The sequence below is a fragment of the Apis mellifera genome, linkage group LG16 (genome assembly GCF_003254395.2).
Source record: "Apis mellifera strain DH4 linkage group LG16, Amel_HAv3.1, whole genome shotgun sequence".
Lineage (NCBI taxonomy): Eukaryota > Metazoa > Arthropoda > Insecta > Hymenoptera > Apidae > Apis > Apis mellifera.
The window spans coordinates 5,046,399-5,059,063 of record NC_037653.1 but is presented as its reverse complement, the minus strand read 5'-3'; the positions used below and the strand labels follow the sequence as shown (position 1 = coordinate 5,059,063).

General features: G+C 40.1%; 1 protein-coding gene across 33 annotated transcripts in view; it reads right to left on the bottom strand.

Moving 5' to 3' along the window:
• LOC409655 (sorbin and SH3 domain-containing protein 1) overlaps positions 1-12,665 on the bottom strand; it is a 110,837-nt gene that overhangs the window by 19,920 nt on the left and 78,252 nt on the right. For 14 of the 33 annotated variants that reach the window (XM_026445799.1, XM_026445804.1, XM_026445816.1 and 11 more), the window contains 6 exons: positions 11,608-11,640; positions 10,708-10,818; positions 7,778-7,833; positions 7,319-7,488; positions 1,301-6,307; positions 533-592 (listed from right to left, as the gene is read on the bottom strand). In XM_026445799.1, coding sequence (XP_026301584.1) covers positions 533-592; positions 1,301-6,307; positions 7,319-7,488; positions 7,778-7,833; positions 10,708-10,818; positions 11,608-11,640 — 5,437 coding nt within the window. The remainder of the gene's footprint in view (positions 1-532; positions 593-1,300; positions 6,308-7,318; positions 7,489-7,777; positions 7,834-10,707; positions 10,819-11,607; positions 11,641-12,665) is intronic. The other 19 variants (XM_026445809.1, XM_026445818.1, XM_026445819.1 and 16 more) reach the window with 9 other exon arrangements.

The window sequence follows — 12,665 nt, the reverse complement described above, 5'->3', positions numbered from 1 at the left end:
GCAAATTTCATGCTCTGTTTCGTTTAAGCAGCGGTATACCGCGAAAATATATTCAAATAGTTGGAATATAGAAGGAAAAAGGGGAAAACGAAAATCGCTTAAAAATTAGGATCGATTCTTTTTTCAAAAATTTAGAAATTGTTAATGCAGCGTTTTCCATTTATAATATCAATTTTTTATGCAAATCCTTAAAAATAAAATATTAAACGTGTATGTATCAATTGAAAATGAATTTATACATAATTACGAAAGGAATTGTAATTTTTTTAAACAAATTTTTTTAAAAATATTTTGTGATACCAAAATAAAAATATTAAAATATTTCGATGTATTTATCGATCATTTAAAGGATTGATTTTAAATCGACGATGCGATTTTTCTAACCTCTTTAAGGATCATGACTTATAGAAAACACTGCATTAGATAATTTATTAAATGGGAACAAAAAAAAAATGGAAATGAAAGAGAAATGAAGAATCGAAAAATAAACGGATTTAAAAAAAAAAAGAACATGATTAGCATATGGCATTACCTTGGCAGTCGTCTCTGTAGTGCTGAGATTTTGGCGGCGGCGGGGGTGCGTTCGAGTATTCTATGGAAGAGCCGAAAAAAAAAGGAAAAAATAATAAATTAGCCGCACTACGATTATCATGAAACGATAACTTCGCAATGTGGTTTCACTGTGAACATTAAACGCTGTTTCTTGGATTAAATGGGATGGATTCTTTTGCTTCGGCGATCAATCGATATTGGTGCACCGCAACCAGTTAACTTTTCCAGCGATGCGATTAAGAGGAAACGGTCGACAATGGGATTATATTTTGAAAATCATTCGAGTACAATGCGTAGACAAGACAAGGATAGAGATTTTTCGATTCTCTTCGACGGAATTTGTTGATTTTTCTTTAAAACGATGTTTTCTTGCAACGATGTTGTAAGCTTATTGGATAAATTAACAATAAAAATTAAAAAAATACGAAGAAAAGAAAAATTTTTTAAAATTTTAAAAATATCTCTCGATCGATTATTCGATAGACAACGAAACGAATAATTCTCATTGTTCGTTACAACAATAAAATAATAATGTAAATATATTCTTTCATTTGTAATATGCGTTTCATATTTTATTGTTGAATTTCACAATTTTCCTCTACGATTTTTCTCTATCGAAAAATTTTAAATAAAATTTAAAAAAATTTAAAAACTTCTAATTTCAATCAACCAATTAATCGATAACAACAATATAATTAAAAATTCAAAAAATAGGATGGATTTTAACTTATGTTATGAAAATTCAGACCTTCGAAAGTGACGGTAGGTCGAGCCGTGTAGATAGGAATCGGCGACCACCAACACGTGGCTTTTCGTCGAACATTTGGCGAGGATATCGGAGGAGGTGGTTGATATCTAAATTTCGGTCTATGCTTATCAGGATCAAACGTTTGATCACCATCCGATTGTTTCAAAATCGACGACGGCCCCTTCGACGAGACACCTCGCACTTTCCCAATTAATTTACCTCCTTCCTTGCTCTGCGTTCTCGTGGATCCAGAGTTAACCTCGCTTTTCGAGGCGGAACACGGCCTACCAGCGAGATCTGGTGGCGAAGACAACGAACGCATGTTATCCCTTCTACTAGGGTACCTGTGCGCCACCCAACGGCCAGCCAAATAAGGTGCAATGTCTCTCAGTTCGTGCACGTCTGGCGACGAGGTGAACATCTCGCCCAGAATCGAAGTTTTTTGCGTAGCAAATTTTTCAAATTTCTTCCTCATCCGACCAACCGATTTCTTCGCTTCCAATTCCTTAGTCTCCGCCTTTCTGGCCACGGAATTCGTAATGGTGGAAGTGACAACCACCGAATCCTTCAATTCCGCCGTTTTGCTGATAACGTCGATGTGAGGCATGGATAGATCCTCCTTTCTCAACGGTACACGCGGAATCGGCGGTGATTCTCCTCTACGACGCGCTCTTCCTCTTCGAGGCTCGTACTTCCGCCTCAACCAAGCCACGTCTGCGAACTCGTGAGGCTTCAATTTGCCCTCGTCCACCTTTTTCAAAAAACACCTGGCCAGTTCGGGATCGCTTTGAAATTTTTTAGGCGCTGGAAACACTTTGACTCTACCGGCGCGAAGATCTTCGGCGCTTTCGAATTTGGCTCTGAGCCGTCTCACCGTGCCATTTTTCACTAGTTTCAAATAGGCACGCCAATATTTGTCCGGATCGGGCGAAGAGCTACGCAGCCAAATGCTCTCCAGACTGCAGGATGAATTCGATCGAGTGGTTGCGCGACACGGACTGACGCTGCGAGGCCTATCGTGTTCACGGTCGCGTGAACAAAAGCACGGTCGCGTATTGGCGTCCATTTCCCGAGCAGGACTGTTTCCTTTTCGCTCGTCAGACGTCGTGCCTCTCGGCGAGATCGAGCGTGTCCTGCATCCCGACAACGCATATTTACCGGCCTCTGACTCGCCGAATAATTCTCTCAAATCGGCAAAGCTTTGGGAAGAGGATAATCTCCCTGGTTTCCGTTTCGTCTGTTCCTTTTTATTTGTTTTTACCGACTGAGTATCCGCGCTCTTGTCCACGTTCTCGAAGAACTCTATCTTCGCTGGAACATCTTGAGATTCTATATTTCGTTGAATGACAGTCCTCACAGACGTCTCGGAACTTTCCGTCGTGCTGTTTGCTTCGCTCTCCGAATTAGGGGTTATAATTTTTGTCTGATTAGACGTGTCGGGTATCGCGATTGCCAGAAGAGGCGGTTTCCTCGACCACTCTTCTAGAACGTTCTCCACTCTGCGTCTGTCCGATGGAGTTTTGTTGTTCGGCGTGAGAACTAGCAGAAAATCGTTCTTCTCTTTCACTCTCGACGAATCTTCCGCGTTCTGTGGTTCTAAAGAATAACAGCTTCTAGGTGAGGTGCTAGTTACACTGGGTGCGGTCGAAGAACGTGTTATTTTTGGTATTTTTTTAACAGCAAGCGCAGCAGCTATACTACCTCGAGTCTCGCGAGGAGCTGTCAATGGCATCGACAGTCTTCTCTGCGAGATTTTGTCCAGAACTTCTTTACCGATCGTCACCGAGAGCCTCTTCTTCTCTAATTCGCTCATAGATGGCGTTACACTGATCACACTTTTGTCAGATTCCGATCTTTCTACACTCTTACCTCGGCTAATAGAGCCACTTCTCCTCAACGATTCTGCACGATCTGTAAACGACTTTTGATCATTATTCGGAGAAGTATCGGACGTGATCATCGAGTGGCATCGCACGTGAAGACCTTTAGCGTCGTCTTTATCGATCGAGTCGATGTGGGGCGGAACGATAATTTCGTACCTCGACAGAGAATCTTCCTTATCGGTTCCTTCTTTCCTTTCCAATCTATTATGCTCGCCCATTTCGGAGGACGTCGACGGTACAGATCTCTGTAAATTATCGCTACCATAAATTTCGTTTAATTGCTTCTTTAAGGTGGCTACTTGCTCGATGGATAAACTGCTCCAAAACTTTTTACTTCCTCCAAGGCTTCTTTGCAATGATGGCTGATCCAAATGATCCAAGGATTTCTCAAGGTTTTTAGATCCATTTGCTTTTTCTTGCATCGTGCTAGCCACGTTTATCACAGACGTGCCGCGCCAAAGGGGTTTATACGTGTCCTTCCTCAACGATATCTCTCTTCTTTTCGAACAATCCAATTCGCTCCCTTCGGATTGCAGTTTCTTGAAATGTTGGATAATATTTTCCACCGATCTTTCCTTGCACCTCAAGCTACGATCACCGTGCCACTTGTACTTGCCGATATCCTTGGTGCTGAACAAAAAATTCTTGTCTTTCTGTACCGCCTTTAACTTCCCGTACAAAGTGGTAAATTCAACCTCGGCTCTCTCCTGCGACCTCACCTTTCTCCATCTATCGTAATCAATTATTTCTTCTTCGTTTTTCATTCTTGGCCTCAAATCGGTCGAAGAAAACGTTCTCTCTAATTCACCCAACCTCTCTAGACTCGAGTAGAAGTCGTGCAATTCCTTGTACCTTTCTGATCTTCTCCTATCGTGCAACACACCCACTACATACCGATGATACTCTTCACGATCGATCGGCGAGCCGCAAAGCGAACCCGTGCTTCTCGCCAAGGACAAATTGGATCCAAACTTTTCTTCTGCTTCGCCAGCGCTCCTCGCTCTAACTTTCTTCGCGACAACGGCACCTGGACCATCCGACTTTTCCTGTTTCAAGCTGCGTATACGTCTACAGGCTGGCGATCTGATGGAAGACGAAGGGGAGGAAGCGCGCGAGGACGAACACTCGGACAAAGTCTTCAATGGTGGCTCGCTCAAACTCCTCTCCTTCAAACGCTCTTTCACAGAGTCTGGACTTTTGTTGCGCAACGTGGTCGACGATCCAAAATCCTCGATTCCTAAAAGACTGTCGAACTTGCTCACCTTTTGAAACACGCTTCTGCCAGGCCAACTGACCCCGTACGGGCTCGAACTTCTGGAGGAAACGCTCTCCTTCTCCCAATTTTTGAACTTGGAATTCGATACGGGTCGCTTGTGGGCCAAGTATATGCTAAGAGATTTCAAAGATGGCTCCGACTTGCTACCTTCCCTGCTGTTTTCTTGATACATTCGTGCTCGTTCGCCGACGATCGATCTCCTCGAGGGGACATTTTCGCTGGAAGAAATGGATCTTAAAAAGAGATTTTGAAAAAATGTGTCGGTACGCGTCGCGTCGCCATGTTTCTTTATCTCTTCCACGCTCAACGACGAAGATCGTCTGTCCTCTTTAGATTTGTATACCTTCCTGATATTAGGCTCTTCGTTCTCTATGTTACTTCTCTCTACGTCGCTCTCCATCCCTTCCCTCACTTCCTTTACATCACTATTTTCCACTTTTCTCGATCTCTTCCTCGTTTCTATCCTCCTCTTGTCGGGATTAATTCGAATTGTTTCCAATTGTTGCTTCGTAACAGGAGATCTCACGATGGCGCGAGGTCTCTGCCCCTTCCTTTTACTCGATTCACCAATCGCGTCCGAGGAAGATGTAAACTCTCTGCTGGAACCCATCCTGTCAGGCCGTCCTATGATCGTTCTCACAGGCTTCTTGGTATCCGTCAACACCGTTCTTCGTACGACAGACGGCGAGGACGTAGCCGAGGATGATTTCAACGAAGAGGTGGATTTCGCGGCCGAAATCGAGTCCAAAGGCTTCCTTAAAATCTCCTGTCCCTTCGACGAAACCGTTACGACTACCTTCAAAGACTTGTCCTGGGGTGGCCTCTGCCGGCCACTGCTCGAACTAGACGAGTACAACATGGTCGAGCTTTTGACAAGCGTTCCAGACGGCAGCACTGTCGTGCGAACTTCCCTGCCACCTTTCTCCCTACACTTTTGCAAAACACGTTTCCTAGTCTCCATCGAAGATAGATCGATCGACGATCTTGCTAATCTTCTCGACGACTCTTCCTGCTCCTTCCGCGTCAACCGTTTCCTGCTCGCGTTAGTTTTCCTCAAATAAGAAACTGTATTACCGACACCGTTCGACTCCGATTGCAACTTCTCCTTCGTCGATTTTGTCGCAGAGGGCGACACGTACTTGGACGCCATCTTCAAAATGGAGGACGATTTATCGCGTTTCGGCTCGGATCCGACGGGATATTTGCCGCCAAGCCTCCACAACGATGAACTGTTCCCATAAATTCTGTTCACGTTGGATGGCGAGAAACTTTTCTCCCCGGTCGGTAAAGTTTGCGACAAGCGCGAGTCCTCCGTCTTCTTCTTGCACGACGGTGTCGAAACTTTCGAACGAGAGGGGGGGATCGTCGAATTGTTAGACGACGTTCGAAACGAACACGGGCGCACGATCTCGCGACTTTTCTTCCCGCATCTGTCCGAATTTCCGTTGAGTCGTTCTCCGGGAGTGGCGACGTTGGAGCGCGCCTCTTCGTCGAAACACTGTTTGTGCCTCGACTTAAAGGGTTGCTGCACAGTTTGACGTTTCGCGTTTCCATACAGTTTGAGAGTTTTGCTGTTCCTGGAAGACTGCCTTCTTGGCGGGGACGGTGGCCTAGATACCGTCGTCTCACGTGGATCGTCGAGAGCAATGTCTCTTTGAGACCTCGCCCTCGAAACGATTGTCGATCGAACGTCCATTTTCTTGGCTGTCGCGTTTCGAATTTCGATTAACGGGCTCTCGTGTCGCGACAAAACGGCGGCACACTTGCTGGTCGAGGAGCCGTTTTTCCGGTGTACGCGGATCCGTGTCAATGTGGGCGAGATAGGAAAATACTCGAGGCCAGTTTCGTCTGTGGATAAAATGTTTCGATTGGTGTTCTTTGCTCGTCTCTTTGCGTGCCGTTCCCTGGAACCCTCTCACCACAACAAGAATTATGTTCGAAGAAAGTGGAGCAGTTTTCTTTCAAGCTGGTGGTGTTGTTTTATTGAGTTTTGGTTTTTTTTTTTTTTTTTCATTATTATTTTGTTTGCTTCGTTTCAATCCAGCGCAGAGCAGTGAACATCGAAAGAGAGTCTTCTTGAATTGCGTGTGGTATATATACTTGTGCATCGTATTACGGGGTAAGGGGATTAAATCGCACACCAATATCGATAGATACCGAGGCGAGGCGGTGCGGTGAATAATCTAAAGAGCTACGAAGGATAATCGTGAGAAAGAGAGAGAAAGAAAGAAAAAAAATAAAGTGTACAAGCTGCAGTTGGACATCTTGGCTGGCAGATAGCTGGTATTTTAATGTACTTTTCACTCGATGTATTATTCGAGCGAGATGGAGAATATAAATTATCGAATTTTATTTAATCTGATAATTTTGAAACGAAATTACACGAATACGTATTCGATAATTATTACGAGCATATTGTGTTAGGGGAAAGATAAACGTAATAATAATTTTGAAACAAACAAAAAAGTTTATTGGAAAGAAATTTCAAATGCCAAACGATGTCGTGATCTCGATGCTGTTAAAAAACAAACAAACGTCGCAGACGGTTCGTAAAAATTAAAAATCTCATGCTTCCAAGCTTGAAAATAAAAAACGAAAATTCACAAAAACATGCAGATATTTAATATATATAAAACACAAACAATATTAGTAATTAATAAATTAATGTTATCAAATGTGATACGTAGAAAAACAAAATTTAGGCGCAATCGATCGATCCTGTGCATGCCTGTTCAAAAATCAAAAATCAAAACGACGAACGATCGAGAAAATTAAAATTAAAATTAAAAAAAAGAAAAGAAGAAGTGTTCACAAAGGCGTAAGAATAATTTTCGTTTTACAATTTAAAATCTCACTCACCCTTCGGTCGTTCTGGGGCTGGTTTACGAAGGCCATGAAGCGGCACGTCGCCACCACTTTGGACCGTTTTGTAGGCCAATCTTTGCTCGAGTTCACTCAACGGACCGATGTCCTCCTTCCGACGGAACACCAGCGTCGAATCACTCTCGTATCCCGATTCTTTGAGAGCGCTGTGAACAATTTGAATACGATTCAAATAATCGTTAATTTAATTTGGCAATTTATCTTTATCCGTTAACGAAGGATTTAAAAAAAAAATATTTGCAAATTTTCCGTAATATTCTCGTAGAAGAAATTTATCAAAAGATCGATCGAAAAATTATTAAAATTAAATAAAATTAAAATAAAAATATAAAGATTTTTAAAATAAAAATTTATTAATCTATTAAAATAATATAATTAAATAAATTAAAATAATATAAATCTATTAAAATAAAAATATAAAGATTTTCAACTTACTGTGACATGTACGGTTTCAATCTTTGCGGGGGACGATTTTTGTGCTGGTCGAACGGCTGAAAAGCAGAGAGAGAAAAAAATATCGAACTCGTTAAAAGAACAGATAACAATAATAATAATAATAATAATAATAATAATAATAATAATAATAATAAAGCTCGGTGTATGCAATTTTTAACACGTACGTACATCATGCTGTTCGTTCTCATCGATTTATTCGCGACACCATTAAAAATCGGATGGATGAAAACGACAATTCGATCGATACAAATCTTATATTTCACGCGTTTCACGCGCAAGATGCCGCAACGAATACGAGACAACATCGATCATCGACATTTGTTCAATCCAACATTCATGCAAAACATTCGGCTAATGCTAAAGCGTAAATTAACACAATGAAGGGCTTGAACGAGCATGAAGATGAAATGTCATTGGTGTGATAAAAATATATATTCGAGATAGGATTTTTTTTTTTTTGATATAAATAAATTACAACGATAATAGTGACGCTGATGGGAAAAGAAAATGATGAATAGAGAGAGAGAGAGAGAGAGAGAGAGAGAGAGAGAGAGAGAGAGAGAGAGAGAGAGAGAGAGAGAGAGAGAGAGAGAGAGAGAGAGAGAGAGAGAGAGAGAGAGAGAGAGAGAGAGAGAGAGAGATTTGCGTTGTTTGGAAGAAAATATGGAAATTTAGAAAAGACACAAAGATGGAAAAATTCAAAGAGAGAGAGAAAACTATCGAGAAAGAAAGAAATTAATAGAATGTGAAAAATTGAGAAGGAGGAATCGAAAAGAAAAGTTGAAGATGTGTAAAACGAGAAAGAAAAGATAAATAGAAAATTATCAAAAATTTTTTAAAAAATCAGTTATGCGAGGAATATTTTTTTTTTGGAAAAAAAAATAGAAACGAAGCCAAATGATTGAAAAGACAATTATGTTAAATGGATTAACTAAAAACAAATTGATTTACCCGCATTCATCTTTTTAGTTTAAATTCTCCTGGTTAAAAATTGTATTTTACCGTAATTTCGTAAAAATATGTTCGATCATATCGATCTATATACTTTCTTTGGTACAAACACATTTAAGAAGCTATATTTCCATTCGAAACATTCACATTTGTCTAAAAATACATCAATATATTTAGAATAAGGAATAAAATGAAGATTGGAAGTGAAACGAGGAGACAAGAGGATAACAGACACAGACATTTACATAGACAAGCAGATACATACAGTGAGAAAGACATGATACGAGGAGAAACAACGAAAAGGAAATCAAAGGAAAGAGAAAGAGAGAGAGAGAACGTGAAAGAGAAGAAAATACTCAAGCCGAATAGAGATATACAATCGTTGGAAAGAATTAACAATAACAGAAATTTTATCCTTCTTATTCTTACTTTTTTTACCATCATACAAAAATACCTTTCATATACAAACCTTTTAGAACCATCAATTATAAAATCTTTAATTCAACTCTTCGAATTCATTCTTATTAATCCTTTGCGTTCCAGGCCTTTTTCGCTCAGCCGAATCAACAACTCCACACGATTTCCCGCACGGTGAATTTCTTAGCTGATTTAAAATGATTCCATACACGAATAAACATATAAAACTTTTATATTTTAATATTTTATGTATCTTTACGTATATAGAAAGAAAATTTGTTGAATATTAAAGTTTATATTGTTTTGTGTGATATTTTAATAATAAAGTAATTACCAAGATGCATTCTTAGTTTGTCACGGCAAGTATCACGTTTAATATTTTTCACCTTTCTTATTTCTTATTGAGAACAAACTACGATCCTAATAATTGCTTTCACATTCACAATCTACTATTCTTATTTTTCATCTTTTTACATATCTCTATTTTCTCTCTATCGTCAATTTCTTAACGATAGAAATAAATAGAAATAATTTTCGTTCAATAACGAAAAATCAAATTCATCTTTGCCCTAACTAATCTCATTTTATCATATTCCATATAATAATATCTCTGTTACCACTGACTGTCAAACTCGCACTAAAATATAGTTCAATCCACGATCCTACACGCTTTATAGGTAAAGAGGTTAGGAATCTATTCGTGAAGCGAGATTTTAAAAAAGTCAAACACAAATAAATACCGTCCTATCAAACCGACTAGTGGCCGAGAGTCACCATTCGAGCGCAAAGGATTAACATCCTCCAACGATTATCGTATCCAATTCGACGCGAAACGAAAGAAAGAGACGCGGGTATAAACGAGAAAATCGATCGGTGAACCGATCGAAAGGAACGATAATGTGCGATCGTGCATCTCTACATCGGTCGGCTCTGATCGGTTCGCGTCTAACCCGTGGTTGAACGTTGTGAAGAGAGGGCGTCGTCGCGGACGACGACGACGGTGACGATAGCATAACGTGATTCGTGCTCGAGATGGAAGAAGACGTGGAAGAAGAAGAGGTGGGCGAGACGCGTTGGTGATGGTGATGATGGTGGTGGTGGTGGTGATGTTGGTAGTAGTGATGGTGGCGCTGGTGGCGATGACGATCCGCGTCCGTGGTAATGGTGGTCGCCTTTGGCAGCAGCGTCGATCCAACCGCGTTGGCCGACGATTTATTATCGGCGATCGGGGATGCGGACCGGCGCAAGCAACGATCCGGCAGCACGAAGCTCTTCGATCTTCCTTCCAGCATGCCAACAGCATTCTGCCAACCACGGTCGGCGAGAGCAGCTCGTTCAACGGGTCGAGCCGCCACCGTCCAACGATCTTTCTCCACGCTATCTTTCTCCCTGTAGCCGCGTGGTGGCAGGTCGAGCGCGCTCGCGCTCGACCATTGCCCCGATGATCTCACGCGACATCTTTCGTCGTCCACCGCGTTCTCACGACCGTTCTTGGGGACGAGCTCGACGGTTCTCGAGCTGCTCACCGCTGATACCCTTACATTGCGACCGGTCTCCGGTCGGTAGGAGAGGCTGAGAGCGCGGTGGCTCAGCTGCGCGTCGCCAAGATCCTCCATCTCTGTACCCTGAGGATGTCCATTGTCGTTCAACCACTATCGCGTTTTTGTTTTTTCGATTTTGGTTTTTTTTTTTTTTTTTTTTTTTTGTTATGCGAGATTCGTGGGTTTTCGTTGTTGGTTCGTCGTTGATTGGTTGGTTGGTTGGTTCGTCGGTGCGGCATCGAACGAGGAGGGAAGACGAGAAGACGCAAGAAGTGATGGTGGTCCAAGGGGATGGTGGTCCAAGGTGCACACGAGCACGGGATACGATAGGCAAACACCAAAGACACGCACACACACATGGACATCGATCAAGATACTTGTGTATTTGCAAGGAGAATTTTTTTTTCTTCTTTTTTTTTTTTTTGTTTTTCGATAGGGAGGAAGGGGATGATATTTAATTGTTTTTTTTTTTAATTTCCATGCGTGATATTTTTTTTTCTTTCTAAGTGCTGTTAAGAGGGTTTTTTTTTCAATTACACACCAGAAAAGCTAATTCGATAGATCATAGTTTCGAAAGATGGTGGAGAAATATATAGATATATTATTAACTGCATTTTATTTTAAATATTATTGCGTGTAAATGTAAAAAAAAATTGTTAATTTTTGTTTCTAAAATGTAAATAAAGTCTGTGTTATTACATTGCTTACTCAATGCTCAATTGTTAAGATTTACAATGAAAGCTGAAATTATATTATATTAAAGAATTAACAACAATTTGAAGTTTTAATTTTGAATGTCAATCCTTCAATTGTGCGAGGAGAGTGAGAGTGAATATGAAGGGGAAAAAATGGGGCTGGATCTTATTCAACTAAGATTAAATAAAAAAAAAAATGGCGTACCCCGTCAAATATGTCCATGACCTCGTCCCACCACTAGAAAAATAAGATTAAATATAGCGTTAATCTGTACGCTAAATGAAGTTAAAGATGATATATGTTAAAATTAAGAAAAAGAAAAAATATATATATATAATAACTGATGTATTTTCGTCACTACTTTTCATCCAATATATCTATTTAATCCGCTCTCCTTAATATTTATAAATAATATAAAATGTAATAATCTTTTACAATGCGATCAATCTTAAATATAATTTCGTAAATTGCAATCGTTAAAAAGAGAATCCAGAATAAAGTATCAATTATTAATTAAAAAAAAAAAAAAAAATAGAATTCCAAATAAGAAAGAATACCAAAAAAAAAATTCTCAGATGAAAAGTTAGTGTCTGAATCGTTAAAAGCAGCGCTACTGAAGCTAACCAAAATAAGGGAAAAAGAAAAGAATAAAAAAGTATAATATACGATAAAGTATATAATCTGAAAGCATGGACGAGAGATGGCGTGCGCTCGATATATACCTTTGAACACATCGAAACGATTCTCATATATATATGTATATAAATATATATTTATATTCCAAAAAAAAGAAATGTGACGTTAAATGATCGGTCACGCGAGCAAAATAGAAGAAATAAAATAAAACTTGAACGAAAGAAAGAAGAAGAAGAAGAAGTAGAAGAAAAAAAGTGATCTGGCATCTGTTTAAATTGTTCTGACAATCGGTCGTTATAATCGTTACCTTCCTTCTCGTCCGTGTGACAGAAGTCGGCTAGAAAGCAAAGCCATTTCAAACGATCAAGATCGAGGCACACTTTGGTCGGGAAGCTTCTACGTACCGTATTTATGTGTGTGTTATTTGCCGATAATTTGTGGCCGATAATTAATGCGAGTTAATCAAGCGATCGACCAATTACGCGTAATTGTAAGCGCGCGAAAAAAGTTTAACTCGTTATCTAATCTTCGTTCAATGGGATACCGTCGGTATCTTGACGGGGCAGAGAAAAGGTGCCGATTTATTTTTACTCAAGCGAAGGAAGATTCCTCTTCGAAATAATTCA